Raw genomic sequence first — 14,555 nt, 5'->3', positions numbered from 1 at the left:
TATTTGTTTGACGGCACAGAGAGTACAGCGAAGAACTCAAGACGTGCGCAATGAGTCGAATTTGAACTCATGAAGGGAAAGCTGTGAAGCACCAGCGCTACCCACTGCGCCACCCCGGAGCTGGTGCTGGAGCTGGAGCTGGAGCAGCGCGCTCTGTTAGTGGGAAAAGAAGCTCAGAGCCTGGAAGGACCTTTGGACCGTCCATGGAGGAATGGCTCTGGGTTCTTCTTTGCATTTGCGCACAAACTATGGGTGTTCACGTGTAATAAGAGCATCGTTAACTGCTCATATACCTGGTCATCAGATAAATAGACAAGTCTGGGAATTATGGACATGAGTTCTGTTGCTGAACAGGTTCGCGATCCGAGTAAAGGCACTGATTTGGGTGCGAGAAATTTCGCTGGCGAAACTTCGCAGGGTTGTTGTCGCTTCGGACCTTTCTCCACGCACACATCTCCTTTTTATCACACGTTTTAGCGCTTCGAGTCCGTTTTCAGGCGCGTTTTTTTTTTTTTTTTCCCGAAGAATCTGTTCGCAGGTTTTACGCTTAACGATGAACACATTCCGGGTGCTTTTAATCACAATACTTTATGTTCTGAGCACCGGGACGTCGGAAAAGGACTTCATGGAGGACATCATCCGACACTATGGACAAAACATCTCAGTGTCCCCTTCTTCACACGTGGAGCTGCTGCTCCGGGCTCTGGCCGACGGGAAGCCACCTGTCCACTTGGATCAGAACGCATCCGTGCGTTCAAAGGTAGGGAAATACACAGTGCCGGAGAAGGGGCTGCTTTTCCTCATCTCATGGGCTGTTATTAGAAAAAGATTCGGTCGTTTGTTTAGGTTGAAAGGCGAACAAAAGTCTGAGAACCGAAACTGGTTTTAAAACTGAAAAATAAAAGAAAGTTGTTGAGCGGCACGTTGGATGTAGCGCACCCTGAGGCTGAGGCAGGAATAGGATTATAAGGTTAACAGTTAATCCCACTGCACCATTTCGCAAAAATTTAACCTAATTTGTAAATACTAGTTGACTGTTTGAATGAGTAAACCATGATTGCTTAATCCTTGTCCTGGGGACCTAGTGACCTTGGGGTGACCTCAACTTGATTAGATCAGCCGAAATGGTAGGTATCCAAGACCACCATTGAAAACCCTCAGCTAAACTGTGAATTTTTTTCTGAGGCCTGCTGAGAAAATGAAAAATATGTCATTTTGGGACTCTGGATTTTAATAACAGTCAGTTCAAATTTACTGTTTCCATTAAAATGTGTTCCTCTCAGTTATAGGACATCACTCAGGAAATTAAGTATAGCTTGCGAATGTCAGAAGCTTCGTGATATTATGAAGAGAATTATATGAATAATCTTTAAGGTGGTTTTGGTTCATTGGGAGGACAAACAGTAACAGCAGTCAGAAGAAATCCTGCAGAAAAAATTCAACACTTGGCTTGTTCAGAAAACATGACAATTCTTATGAAAACTGTATTATATAGTCAGCACTACTATGTATGCAAGGAAACTTACTTTTCACCCATTTTTTCAGCTAAATACTTGGGTTAATTACCTGCCTCAAAGGTACTGCAGGATTCCCTTGTTGGTAGTTTACCAGTTTAACAGTTTACCCTCACTTTACGTCAATACTGTTGTATTACACTGAATTAATGTAAAGCGATTTGTCAACAAACCATGTTTTCTCCCGTAATTCCATGTGTGTTTCATGCTGGTGCATATTTTTCTTTTCTGTAGGATTTCTGGTTACTTTTTCACTACTCATTTACAAAATATTGGTGGTTGAACTACAATCTGCTATTTACAACTTGGATTCATAATGACAATCAGTAAACAAGTTCTATTGTGTAGACAGACTTTCACACTGCAAAGAACCAGTACACACTCAGAACATGTGGTTATATTACAATCATGCTACTGTAATTTATTTTATTACTCATACTATGTAAAAAATTAGTTTTTTGAAATTTAGGCCTGAAAATGATGAGGAGAGGGGCCTGATTATGTAAGGTTACAGTGTGAAATTCATTTGGAATAAGAATAAACAGGTGAAATCAAAACAAGCTTTTTCACATTTGTCTGACATTTTTTCCTCCAGCACAACTTACAACTATTTATCAGCTAGGTAATTTTTTTCACAAGAGCAACTTTTACAGTTAGTGCCTCGTTCGAGGGTACGACAACTGCAGGTGGGATTCAAACCTGCAACCTTTGCGTCCAAAAGCAACAGCTTGAACCGCTACACTACTACCTGTCCTAGCAGAGATTGAACTCACTGCCCGACAGTAGTAAGATTGACTTTTTATTTCACTAAGTGGGCTAGATCACTCCCCAGTCAGGGGATGGGTTATGACCCTCGACAAAATCTGCAGTCAATGACCTCTCGTCCTCACCTCACAGTGCCGGTCGACAGCGGACATCCTGGAGGAGCATGGAATCCCCAACCATAGCCAGCTGAGTACAGACCAGCTGCTCAGTGTCTGCCCCACACTCCTGAGCCAAGCCAACCTGCCCGCGTGTCCCCTCAATGATGTGCTCAAACACAACACCACCGATTACAAAGGTGAGCCCCCCTCCCCCCCCCCCCCATGTTTACACTGCACTGTTTCACTTAAGGTGCACACATCTAAAAGATAAACATATGTATATACTTGCACTGATGACCTCTGACTTCTGTTTGCATTCCTCTATGCTTCCCAAATTGCTTTGAATTAGTGTCCACAACGCAGTGGGTTGGACCGCAGTCCTGCTCTCCGGTGGGTCTGGGGTTCAAGTCCCGCTTGGGGTGCCTTGCGGCGGACTGGCGTCCCGTCCTGGGTGTGTCCCCTTCCCCCTCCGGCCTTACGCCCTGTGTTGCCGGGTAGGCTCCGGTTCCCCGTGACCCCGTACGGGACAAGCGGTTCTGAAAATGTGTGTGTGTGTGTAGTGTCCACAATAAACATATGTTTTTAAATAAGACAATATTCTTTTTGCAAAAAGTGAGGTGCATAATGAGATTAAGATAAGAATGAATTTAAAAAACATGCACTGAAACATTTTTCTTTTGACATTTTTTGTGTAAAAGGCAGAAACATTACATATAGGTGAGTGACTGCGCTTGTATACAGAAACTAGTCTTATGTAAACACTGAACAGTAAAGTAATTCCGCTGTAAATAATAAAGTAAATACTGCAGGTATCATAAGTCCCAAATATAGTGAGTATGAGTAAAGATTTGACCAGCAGTGATGATAAAGTGCCTCATTTGACATTCATATTGCTCACTCACTCCCTTTCCTTAACTGCTATTTTAAATCAGGGTCACGGTGATGTAGAGCCTATTCCAGAAACACAGGGCATAAGACTAAGTAGGGTATACCCTGAATGGGACACCAGTCTATTGCAGGGTAGCCATGCTCATTTACACACACTAAGATCAATTTAGTCATCAATTCACCTGAATCACATATCTTTTGGCCGTGGGAGGAAACCAGAGCACTTGGAGGAAAGTCACACAGACGCAGGCAGAGAATGCAAACTGTACACAGACTGAGCTGGATTGAGAACTGCACTCAAGCAACCCAGGCGCGCTGTGCCACCCTACCTACAGGTTTCTGTGTTGTTGATTTCACCTGTAGTTGTTCCCAGCAGGTCGACCGATACTGGAAAGCATCACATTCTGCAAAATCATGAGAACTTGCAATGGCGATAAGCCCACTCAGTAAACCAAACCTAAACCCCTTACAAGAAAATGTCCTAAAATGTTTCAACCTTATTCAGTCCAAACAACATTACCTCAATCCCCTAACTGGCCTGATGACAGTGTGAGCATTTTTACCCCCCTTGTGGCTTCTACCTAAATGCATGAGCTGTTGATTCTTGTAAATGAACTCAAGCTATACCGGAGTAACTTGCTCTATAGAAGGCTGTTATCAGTCCTGAAGTATTTATTACTCGAAGAGTAAAATGCAGTGTGCGTTAAGTGCCTTTTGCTCCTGCATTTTGCATTAGACTTTGTCCTAAAATCAGCCTGCATTGCACTGTGCCAATTATAACAACGGTGTAATGGGTTCAAGATAATCCAGGCTGTCAGGGGGTATGGAGTGGTAAATCAGACCACATGAGGTAATTAATAACTGCACTGCCACATCGGCAGATAGGGGAGGGAAGTCCTCCAACAATGAATGACCCAAGTAAATATCCATTCACCCATTGTTTCCTTATTAATGACTACTTGTCCTGTGCAGGGCCACGGCAGTCCAGAGTCTAGTCTGAAAGCATAGGGCAGAAGGCAGGGTGCGCCCTGGATGGGGTGCCAGTCCATCACAGGGCAATCACACACAGAGGTCACACATACACACTAAAGGCAATTAAGAGACAACAGCTCGTGTGACACACGTATGAACCGTTTGAGAAAAGCACGCTGTTAGTAAAATGTAGCATTTGTCATGGTAATTAACCAGTTCTCCCCATTGTGGGTATGCATATAGACACAGTCATCAGTGGAGCCTCCTTTTGCTTCAATCACCCACAGTGTGGGGATACGGTGTTCTGGCGGTGACGATCATTAACCTGTTCTCCCTGCTGGGCCTGGCGCTTATCCCCTTCACCAAGAAGCCCTACTTCCCCAAGGTGCTCACCTTCTTCATGGGCTTGGCCATCGGAACGCTCTTTTCCAACGCCGTGCTCCAGCTCATCCCTGAGGTGAGGGGCCCTGCGGGTGGGCCGGCTGACACCCCGCTGTCTGGGTCGGCATGACCTCAAACCGGTAACATCACACTGGCTGCCGTTGGGCTGTGTTGTCAGCAGTGTGTTGGACACAGTTGTAGTCAGAATGCACTCTTCCATAGTGAGCCCAGTGACTGTGCTGACCAGCATGCCCTTTTTCAATTAGTCCCTTTTGAAAGTTGGTTGATCTGTCCTCATGTCTGTCTCCCTGTATCAAAATGTCAGATTTTCTTATTTCTAACATCATTTCACATATCACACAGGCCTTAGGGTTTGATCCTAAAGTTGACAGCTATGTTTCGAAAGCCGTTGGAATATTCGGAGGATTTTATCTGCTTTTTTTCGTGGAAAAAATTCTGAAGATGATGTTAAAGACTGAAAACCAGGTAGGAATACATATATATACATATATACAGTTCAATTCTCTGATGAGTTTAAATCAAAAGACACAAACATCACAGTATTTAAAAAGTATAAATATTAATGTATAGATATTCTATAGTAATTTTACATATATATGCACACACACACACACACACACACACACATATATATATATATATATATATATATATATATATAGTATAGTATAGTGTCGGAGCTGAATGGGTCTTGGCTCTGTCTGCGCACTCTTCATGATTGGTCCATTAATAATTGTGTCATATAACTCAACGAAGAAGCACAAAGTACACACTCAGTAAATCTCACTACTGGCGCCGGTCTGTGGATACATGGAGAGCTTGATTTCACAACCTCATGTCACCTACCCCCCCCCCAACCCTACCCCTCAGCACGGCCACAGCCACTTCAGCCCCCCGGAGCCTTTTCCCGCAAACTCGCTCCAGAACGGAGACGTGGGAGGCAACGTGGAGGTCATCGCTGTGACAAGCTTCGGCAGTGACAAGGCCAGCGTGACCTCGATGGCCCTCACTGAGCAGGTAGCCGTGTGCTGACCAACTACACGACAACAAACTGTTCCGACGGAGCTGTTAGAAACACAAAAGGTCCCGAGAACCATCTAAGCAGCCTTGTCCTTTATTGATCGACGGGACGAGTTTTTTCATACCTTTTCAAAGGTCAAAGTACTTAAGGTCTATTTCCACCGCCATTCTTTCCTCGACCTGCTTTCTTTGTCCTCTCTCCTTGGGGTCCAAGTTCAGCATTTACAGCAACAGTTCGTAACCCAGGAGAGGTGTGAGGTGCCTCCCAGAAAACTGATCACAATGGCTTTCTCACTGGCTGAAATTCTAACATTTAGAATTCTTTATAATTAATATCACGAATCAAAATTATTAACGTTAATTGCTGATTAATTAAATATACCTACTTCGATAATTTGCTATATAATTTTCATTATGTCTTGAATGGTTCATTGTTTCATTTGGAGAAGGACAGGAGGTGTAGTTCTTTAGGTTCAGTTCACTTTGAGGGGAGGTTTGAGGGTAAAATGGTTAAGAATCCCTGACCAATGGTGTTTTCAGTGAGCTCTTGGTGGGAGAGCAGTGCTCACTAAATTCATGAGTATGTACAGGAGACTGACACCATATGTTATCTGCTTTTTTGTTTCCATACAGGCTGTTCAGTGTTTTAGAAAATACATAGAGGCTAGATTGAATTTATGGCCCCTCGTCGAGGGCAAAGTTGCTGGACTGCTGAGATTGACCGTTCTGATGGAGAAAGCCCGTTTCCCTGCACTTCCTGTAGTTACTACTACTGTGATCGTAGAAGAGAGCTTTTCAACTCAACGTGTTTAGTTCATGTTTAGCCAAAAGATGGGAGGGGAGGGATTGCATATTTGCAGTGATCAGGTGGACCGGATAGGAACGACCTTCTCAGGGTTGACATAGTAGGCAAAACTGAAGATGAGGAAAAGTTGGAGTTGCTGCATTATGATAAGAATTTGGGGGTGAGGGTGAAAGCAAGCTGTCCATGGAGTCAGTGCTGTTGCCATTACATTCAGAGGCTGCAGGTTTGAATCCCACCTCCTGTAGCACTCTTTGGTCAAGGTACTTGCCCTAAAATTGATCCACCAAAAATTGTTGCTATGTACCTGTACTATGCAATGACAATAAGTTGTATCTATCTATCTATTACCTGGCTCTATAAATGGGTAAATAATTGTAAGTAGCATAACATCGTACTTAAGTTGCTTTGGAGAAAAGTGCCAGCTAAGCAAATTAATAAATTTTGTACATATTGCAGGAAAGTTGGGCAGTTTTTTGTTTTCAGCTCAGAGTTTAAGCTGAAAAGCCAGGTTGTACTTGAATTTATAAATAGTACACATTCATTTCCAGTGTAAGCTGATTATAATTTGCTGGGCTGTTTGAAGTTTTCAGACTGGAGCAGTACTTAACAATGGTGCCTTTCAAAGCGCTGCCTTTCTTTCTTTGCTCACAGAATGATGGTTACTCAGCTTTGGGGGATGGGAGGGGTTGGGAGCCGGGGGAGGGGGTCTGACTTTCAGCCACGTGACCCGTGTGATCGAGCCGCTAGTGTTTGAGCTCAGGAACATGCAGGGAATTATTTCCATGAGGAGAAATTGCATTTTATTAGTTTGATAATTATACAAATGCAAATGCATTAATTATTATTTTTGTTTTGTCTGAGTATGGTCTGGGTGGTGTTTGTGTCCCAGCATTCTTCTTCTTTAAAACCATGTGCAGGTGGAAAATATTATGTCTTGGTCAATATTTCCAGCATTATGAAAATAGGTAAAGCGATGAAAAATGCACAGTGCAAAATATTGCTACGGTGGTGCAGCAGGTTTCTCCTGGCCTGCGAGTCCGGACCTAAGTTCAAATCCAGCTAAGTCTGCGTGGAATTTGTATGTTCTCCTCATGTTCGTTTGTGTTACCTCCCACAGTCCAAAGACGTGTTTCAGGTGAACTGGTGATTCTAAATTGCCCACTCTGTGTGTGTGTGTGTGTGTGTGTGTGTGTGTGTGTGTGTGTGTGTGTGATTGCCCTGTGATGGATTGTTGTCCCATCTGTGGTGTACCCTACCTAATGCCCTAAAGTTTCAGGATAGGCTCCAGACTACCATGACCCAGCACTGAACAAGTGGTTATTGATCGTGGATAGGTTTTCCATTTGCTCTTTTAATCCTGACATGTATCTGTGAGTTTCTTTCATTTTTTAATTAGAGGAATTCATATCATTCATAATAAACGTACATTATGCAGAGGGTAGAACACGGACAAACCAAGACATTTTGATTAGAGGATGTAGGAAGTGTAGACTTTCTGTGAGCACTCCTATGTAATCTCATAGTAGCGTAATAGAATGAGCAATACTTTATATACTTAATTTTTGAGGGGTGTGGTAGCGCAGCAGGTTTGACCGTGTCCTGCTCTCCGGTGGGTCTGGGGTTCGAGTCCCGCTTGCGGAGCCTTGCGATGGAACGGTGTCCCGTTCTGAGTGTGTCCCCTCCCCCTCCAGCCTTATGCCCTGTATTGCCGGGTTAGGCTCTGGCTTGCTGTGACCCTGCTTGGGGTTTCAGACTGTGTGTGTATATTTGTGAATTATTATTATATTAAAATTCTTATTAAATTTTCTTATAAATTAAAAAGTAATAATTAAGTACATTTCTGCTAATAATGAAACCTTGACACGGTCCAGGAGTTCATTGCCCATCTTCCTCGTGGGGTTTTGTGCTCCAACTGCTGCGGCTCACAGCATTACCGTATGTCACTGGCCCTTAGCATGGTGTCCCACAGTGGGTGTCCCAGCTGTGTTTGCCTTTGTCCTCTCTCAGAGACACTCTGGAGCTTGGCCTGGCAGGTGGGGTGGTGGTTGGGGTGAGGCCATGACGGCAAAGTGGAACAGTTCATTGAATGAAAACATGGTGTCCTGGCTGGATCTGGCTCAGCCTGGACCTTGTTAGAGGTGATATCATACTGACTTCTAATAAACAGAACTCTGCCCCCAAGATAGTGGCTTCCAGGTGCATTGAAATATTCTTTATTTATTGTTTTGTTTCTTAGCGCACTCCATTTTCCATAACAATCCACAGAGCATACAACTAAATCAGCTGCAGCCATGCTAGGACACAATAGCAGAGCCCCTCCTGGGGTTGGAACTTTGAAACCTTATGGACACAATTCCAGTCCTTCAACCAGCCCAAGCTGATCTTTGGGAAATGTCATAAGAAATAGTAAAATTATGTGAATTTGTACGTATTATGTATTTGGAAGTCATCCTGGATGCAGATGGTCTACAGCACCATGACTTCTGTAAATTTCCACCCCCTCCAGGAGGAACAGCCAACATTAAGGACCTGCCGCTGGTTGCAGGGGAGCCGCCTCACCAACGTGAAGACGGTGGCCTGGATGATCTCCCTGAGTGATGCGCTGCACAACTTCATTGACGGCCTGGCCATTGGCGCCTCCTTCACCATTTCCATTCTCACGGGCTTCAGCACCTCCATCGCCATCGTCTGCGAGGAGTTTCCCCACGAGCTGGGTGAGAGCGCCTCTTAGCCCTTTGTCAGGGTACATTACAGTCCTTTACTCTCAGGTACTGTACCACCTAGTGGAGGCAAAATTCCTGGTATGAGTGTGAGAAACGGCTAAAAATCTACTCGCTAAGAAAATGTTTGGATATGGACACATTTCCAAACATGTATATATGTACACACACACAATGTCTGAAGCTGGTTGTCCCAAGTGGGGTTGCGGCAAGCCGGTGCCTAACCCGGCAACACAGGACGCGGGCTGTAGGGGGAGGGGACACACCCAGGACAGGATGCCAGTCCATCACAAGGCACCCCCAGACCCACCGGAGAGCAGGCCCTGGCCAAACCCGCTACGCCACTGCACCGCCGTGTCTGCGTGTGTGTGTGTGTGTCTGTGTCTGTGTCTGTGTCGGTGTGTATATATAGAGGGTTAGGGCTGTGGCCCAGGCTGTTTTCATTAAGAAGCCTTCATAGGAATGGAGCTTCTGCTATTAGCTAAACACACTTTAAAAATACTCCAAGTTTTTTAATATTGAACGAAAGAAAAAAAACTGAATGTAACCTGAATCCCAGCTGAAATACAACTTGCATGGCATTAAATGAAAGCAATCTTTTTTTCTAATGTACTCAATGTTTGTAAGTTTTGGCTAAACTAGGGGTTTCCACCCTTTTTTGGCCAGTTGCCACAATATTATTCAGAATTATTCTGAGGACCTAATGTGTAAAAATCATAGTAAGTGACATACTGACTTTTCAATTATAATACTATAATTATAATAGAATATTATAATTATTAAAGTTCTATTGCATTTTATTTAGATGTGTTGTACTATCGTGCGATTCAACAGAATTTAGTGTTCATGGCAGGTTGAGTGTATATTAGGAATTTTCTAGATGTTCTTGTTGGACACATTTTATGAAGCAGCCCAGGGACAGAGGAATAACCCTGGTCTAAACCAGTAGTAGCAATTTATCAGCTGGCTCTCGACTACCACAAATTGCCAAAACCAGAACATCAAGGCTGAACCACAGCTGATCCTTGAGAGAGCAATGTCCCCCACACTACTGGGTTATAGAAAATGGCGCGTTAAAGACATGGAAAGTGTGTCCTGGACTTGAAGAGTTCAGAAGCTCTGGACCAGACATAAAGATGGAAACTGGAACTTTGAACTCTGAACTTCAGAATCGGTCAAGGTCTCAGTGTGGGTGACACAGAGCTGGTCTCAGAAAGCACATGCGCACGCACACACACAGAGTGAGCATAAACTAACATCTTTTCACTTACATTAAAATTTAAAAAGCAATAACTTTAATAAACAAGGTTTTTTTATTCTCAGCTGTAAAGTAACTGTTCATCAACAGTTCATCGTCAATTAAAAAAACCTTTTGGAACAATGAGCTGGGCAGTGATTGATTTGTGTTTATATACCATATGTGTTTAATATCTGTTTTGTATATAAGGCAATGTATGCTTCATGCTTTGAAAACACACACGCACACACACACACACACACACACACACACACACACAAAATCTCCAAGATCCCGTTGAAACTACGGTATCACCGGCTCACCACTGAACTCTTGCTCTCTCTGCAGGCGACTTTGTTATATTGCTGAATGCTGGGATGAGCGTCCCTCAGGCCATCTTCTTCAACCTGCTGTCGGCAATGTCCTGCTACCTCGGCCTGGTCCTGGGCATCCTGGTGGGCAGCAACTTCGCCCCCAATGTCATCTTTGCCCTCGCAGGAGGCATGTTCCTCTACATTGCGCTGGCTGATATGGTGAGTGAAGCAATGGGCAGGGATGGGGACCATGACATGCGACCTGGACGCGCCAACACACGGGAAGGGTGCTGTCATTGTCAAGGGTCCCTTGAGTTGATGGGAAAAATTCATACCACATGCCGTTCCCTCCCCCTCAACCAAAACCCTTTGGGGGGAATCAGGTTTTCTGCCCTGACTGCAGCCCTAACTCCTACAGAAGCTGCCTGAACTGCCTCTCTGACATCCAAGTGGATTTTGCATAACAGAATACAATCCTACCGCCCTGACGGATTACGAATAACAGGATCCAGTCAATAGAAGCTGCAGATCATTAGCAAATAAAACTATTTATTTGACATGTGCCTGATATGGGTAGAAATGTTTAACAAGAATGTCCCCAGATATCATTTTGAGGAAATTACCATGTTGTTACATCTAATCAAATCTAATACAAGGAAGTTCCAGAACGGTTTTCTTGGATGTCCGACCGCAGCTCAACGTGTTCTGCATGACTTAATTAACAAGATAACCCTAATCTCAGAGGTCAGTTCAGGCTTCCCTTGTTATTGTAATACTGTGATATTGTTTGCCTTAAACAAAATTGCCTACCAGTGCAACTACGGTCTTCTCATTAACAAGAAAAAAGCCTTCTGCAACCTTTCCTTCTGCACGCATCATATGTCGGTTTTATAATCATCAATAAAATAATAACTGGCGCATGCGTTCGATCATTATCAAGAATATTTTTGCCTGTGACTTGAAAAGTTGCCCCAGTTAAGTAGTGTAACATATCTGCACACTAAGCAAATTGTAATAGGGCAGTTTCCCCTCCATCTGACAACTGCAATAAAACAACAATAAACAGGTAAAGAACAGGATGCGGTTATGTTTACGTTGATAACTTTATCTGCTCCATTCACAGTGCCATACTGCATTGTATAGACTGGCGGCTGCTGTCATTTTTATGACACCACAATCTGGCGTTTGTCACAAACGGGAAACCATAGTGCAAATTGTATAGCGTCTCAAAATCAAAAGGAAGAGGTTCTCTGCTGATACGCATGCGAAAGCACGTCCATACCTTCTGCTGGAGTTGCTGCAGAAAACAACCCCTAAATACCACTGACAGACCTGGCACCCCTGTGTGGCCCTCCAGAGCCTGGACTGTATCCATCCATTCATTTATTATCGATAACCGCTTGGCCGGTGTAGGGTCGCAGTGGTAGAGCCTGTCCCAGAAGTATAGGGAGTGAGACAGGCAACACTATGCATGGGATGCCAGTCCGTCACAGCACAGTCACACACACCAAAGGCAATTTAGAAAACGCAAGTCTTTAGACTGTGAGAGGAAACCAGAGCACTCGGAGGAAAGTCACAAAAGACGGGGAGAACATTCAAACTCCACACAGATTGAGCTGGATTCAAACCCACAGGCCAGGAGTTGTCTGCTGTGGCACAGTGTTGCTCCTAGACTTTGTGGCTCTCTCATATTATACACCACCAGCTCAGACTAGGACCTGTAGTATGTAATAAAAGATGATTTAACATAAATAGAGGTTTTCAAGCAGTTTTCCAATGTTCGCAGTCACATGCAACGAAAGGGGAAAAAATGGGTTGCGTATGGAGTCCGACAAGTTTTGCTAATCCCAAGTAAGACCCCGCCCCCCTTCTTCCACACCCCTACTGCTCTAATTCCAGTTCTCAGAGATGAACAGCATCCAGAGTGAGCAGGAGAGGACCACAGGGACAAAGGTGATCTTCTTCATCATCCAGAATGCAGGTCTGCTGACTGGCTTCTCCATCATCCTGCTGATCACCTTATTCGCTGGGGACATCAGTCTGGGATAGAGACCCCAGCAAAGGATGGAGGGCCAACCTCAGTCCCAACAAAACCCAAACCAGGCTGGTAGCTGCAGTGTGTTTGACTGTGGTTTGACAAAGATTACCATGGTGAATGCTGAAGCGGTCTCTCTTTCTAAAAAGACAAAAGTTCTTAATTGTTAATCTGGGGTTTTCTCCATCATCAGCACCCACAAACTACCTGTGATTGGGTCTAATGATATGAGTGCTTATCTGGATTGCAGCTGAATCCATGTATAAATAATATCATGTTGTCTGGAACCCCTTTCAGCTAAAATCATTCCATTCCTCAAATGTGCAGCAACTCCCCCCCCCCCCCCAACACACACCCAATCACAATATATTAATTGACTTACAACTTTAATTGCAACAAAGGAGTGTTCATTTCCATTTTTTCATTTGCATCAATACCACTGGTTTTATTTTCAATTTGATTTTTATTTTCATTCTACATTTTTTTTATTGCAGTTATGGTGTCATGCAATGCAAGTAACAGTCCACATGTGATGTATTTAGTGGGATGTTCTGGCACCTAAACCCTCCTTTTAAACATGTTGTCAGTAATAAACTTTAACAATTGAGCCGGCACACAGGTACAATGACACAGTACACACTGTGCTAACAATTTCCACATATATAAATATATATTATATATATATCATTCTGATGAACATGTAAGTTATCCAATTTATATATCTATATAGTTACATTTGAACATTCAGGTTACACAAAATGTACACTTGAAGGCATCTGTAAAACATTACAGTCAGTGCAATTTTCTTTACAGTTCAAATAAAGGGGGGGGGGGGAGGGGGACATTTTCTCTCCAAAAATATACATATTTGTTTAGACGCTTCGATAAGTTCTCAATAAAATGCGTTGGCCTTTAAAGAGAACACCACCTATAGCAGAATTTAAAAATGGAAAGAAAAAAAAAAAAAACCCACACACGCAGGAGGATGGACAGAAAGAAAGATGAGAAGAACCGAGAGGAGGTACGCGAGATCACGTCAGTCACAAGGACTGGTTATGAGAACGACTGCACCAGCGGCGACGAGACGAGCTTGCCTCGCGCAAAGAAAGTTCATTAAAGACCAGCACTTCGCGAGTACTGGGTGAGGCCTGCATGGACTAGAAGATCACGGATGTCACTCGCACCTCTTCCTGCCGCAGACATGGGACCGTCTGGACACCAGCGCTCAGCTGCTATGAGCCCCGACCGCCTCGGGTCCAAAGACGTGCGCGACGCCAACTCAACTCTGCCGTCACGCTGCAGTAACGCTGCAGTAACGCTCCGAGAAGGTCACGCGCGAAAACAGCTACTAACTCTTGGTCAAAAACTGCTGGCCATTGTTGCTGTGCAGCCATAACCACCAATAATCACAATCTTTGACCTTTAACCTCGGTTAGTCCATAACCACATCGCCACTATCTCAAAGACAAGCGTGTCTTCTAACCACACTCCTCTAACTGTTTTTAATGAGATTCGTCAGAAACGATTCCAATTGGACGACACACTTTGGGATGGATAACATACGTAAATGTGATCGGTTCACGGAGGTAGATGAGTGAGGGCGCACGATTAATACATTCAAACTCGATTCCCGTCCCCGAATCCTTGACCACTGGCCATTTCCGTTCTGTTGAAGTAGCATTTCTTCAAAGCTACCGAAAGTCACACGCCAGCCGAACGCTGCGAAAGAAGGCCGATTCAGAACAAGAATATTCAAAGCACGTACTTATTCACCATACTTTGGTC

At 43.9% G+C, this 14,555-nt stretch overlaps 1 protein-coding gene across 1 annotated transcript; it reads left to right on the top strand.

Moving 5' to 3' along the window:
* The first annotated feature begins 209 nt into the window (after nt 1-209).
* On the top strand, nt 210-13,105 carry LOC108930898 (zinc transporter ZIP8-like). Its single transcript, XM_018746381.2, has 8 exons — nt 210-760; nt 2,412-2,574; nt 4,525-4,694; nt 4,982-5,104; nt 5,510-5,656; nt 8,971-9,178; nt 10,770-10,954; nt 12,635-13,105. The coding sequence occupies exons 1-8, from the start codon at nt 554-556 to the stop codon at nt 12,782-12,784; spliced, it is 1,353 nt and encodes a 450-aa protein (XP_018601897.1). The 5' UTR covers nt 210-553; the 3' UTR covers nt 12,785-13,105.
* Nucleotides 13,106-14,555: the final 1,450 nt, after the last annotated feature.

The sequence above is a fragment of the Scleropages formosus genome, chromosome 5 (assembly GCF_900964775.1).
Source record: "Scleropages formosus chromosome 5, fSclFor1.1, whole genome shotgun sequence".
NCBI classification, from domain to species: Eukaryota; Metazoa; Chordata; class Actinopteri; order Osteoglossiformes; family Osteoglossidae; genus Scleropages; species Scleropages formosus.
The sequence above is the reverse complement of the archived record's forward strand: the minus strand, read 5'-3'. Positions and strand labels throughout refer to the sequence as shown.

What these genes read in the sequence shown, in the direction of transcription:
- LOC108930898 (XM_018746381.2), top strand. Translation starts at nt 554, where the DNA reads ATGAACACATTCCGGGTGCTTTTAATCACAATACTTTATGTTCTGAGC. An exon ending in ACGCATCCGTGCGTTCAAAG is followed by an intron (nt 761 to 2,411) that starts GTAGGGAAATAC and finishes CTCACCTCACAG; the next exon opens with TGCCGGTCGACAGCGGACAT. An exon ending in CGATGGCCCTCACTGAGCAG is followed by an intron (nt 5,657 to 8,970) that starts GTAGCCGTGTGC and finishes CACCCCCTCCAG; the next exon opens with GAGGAACAGCCAACATTAAG.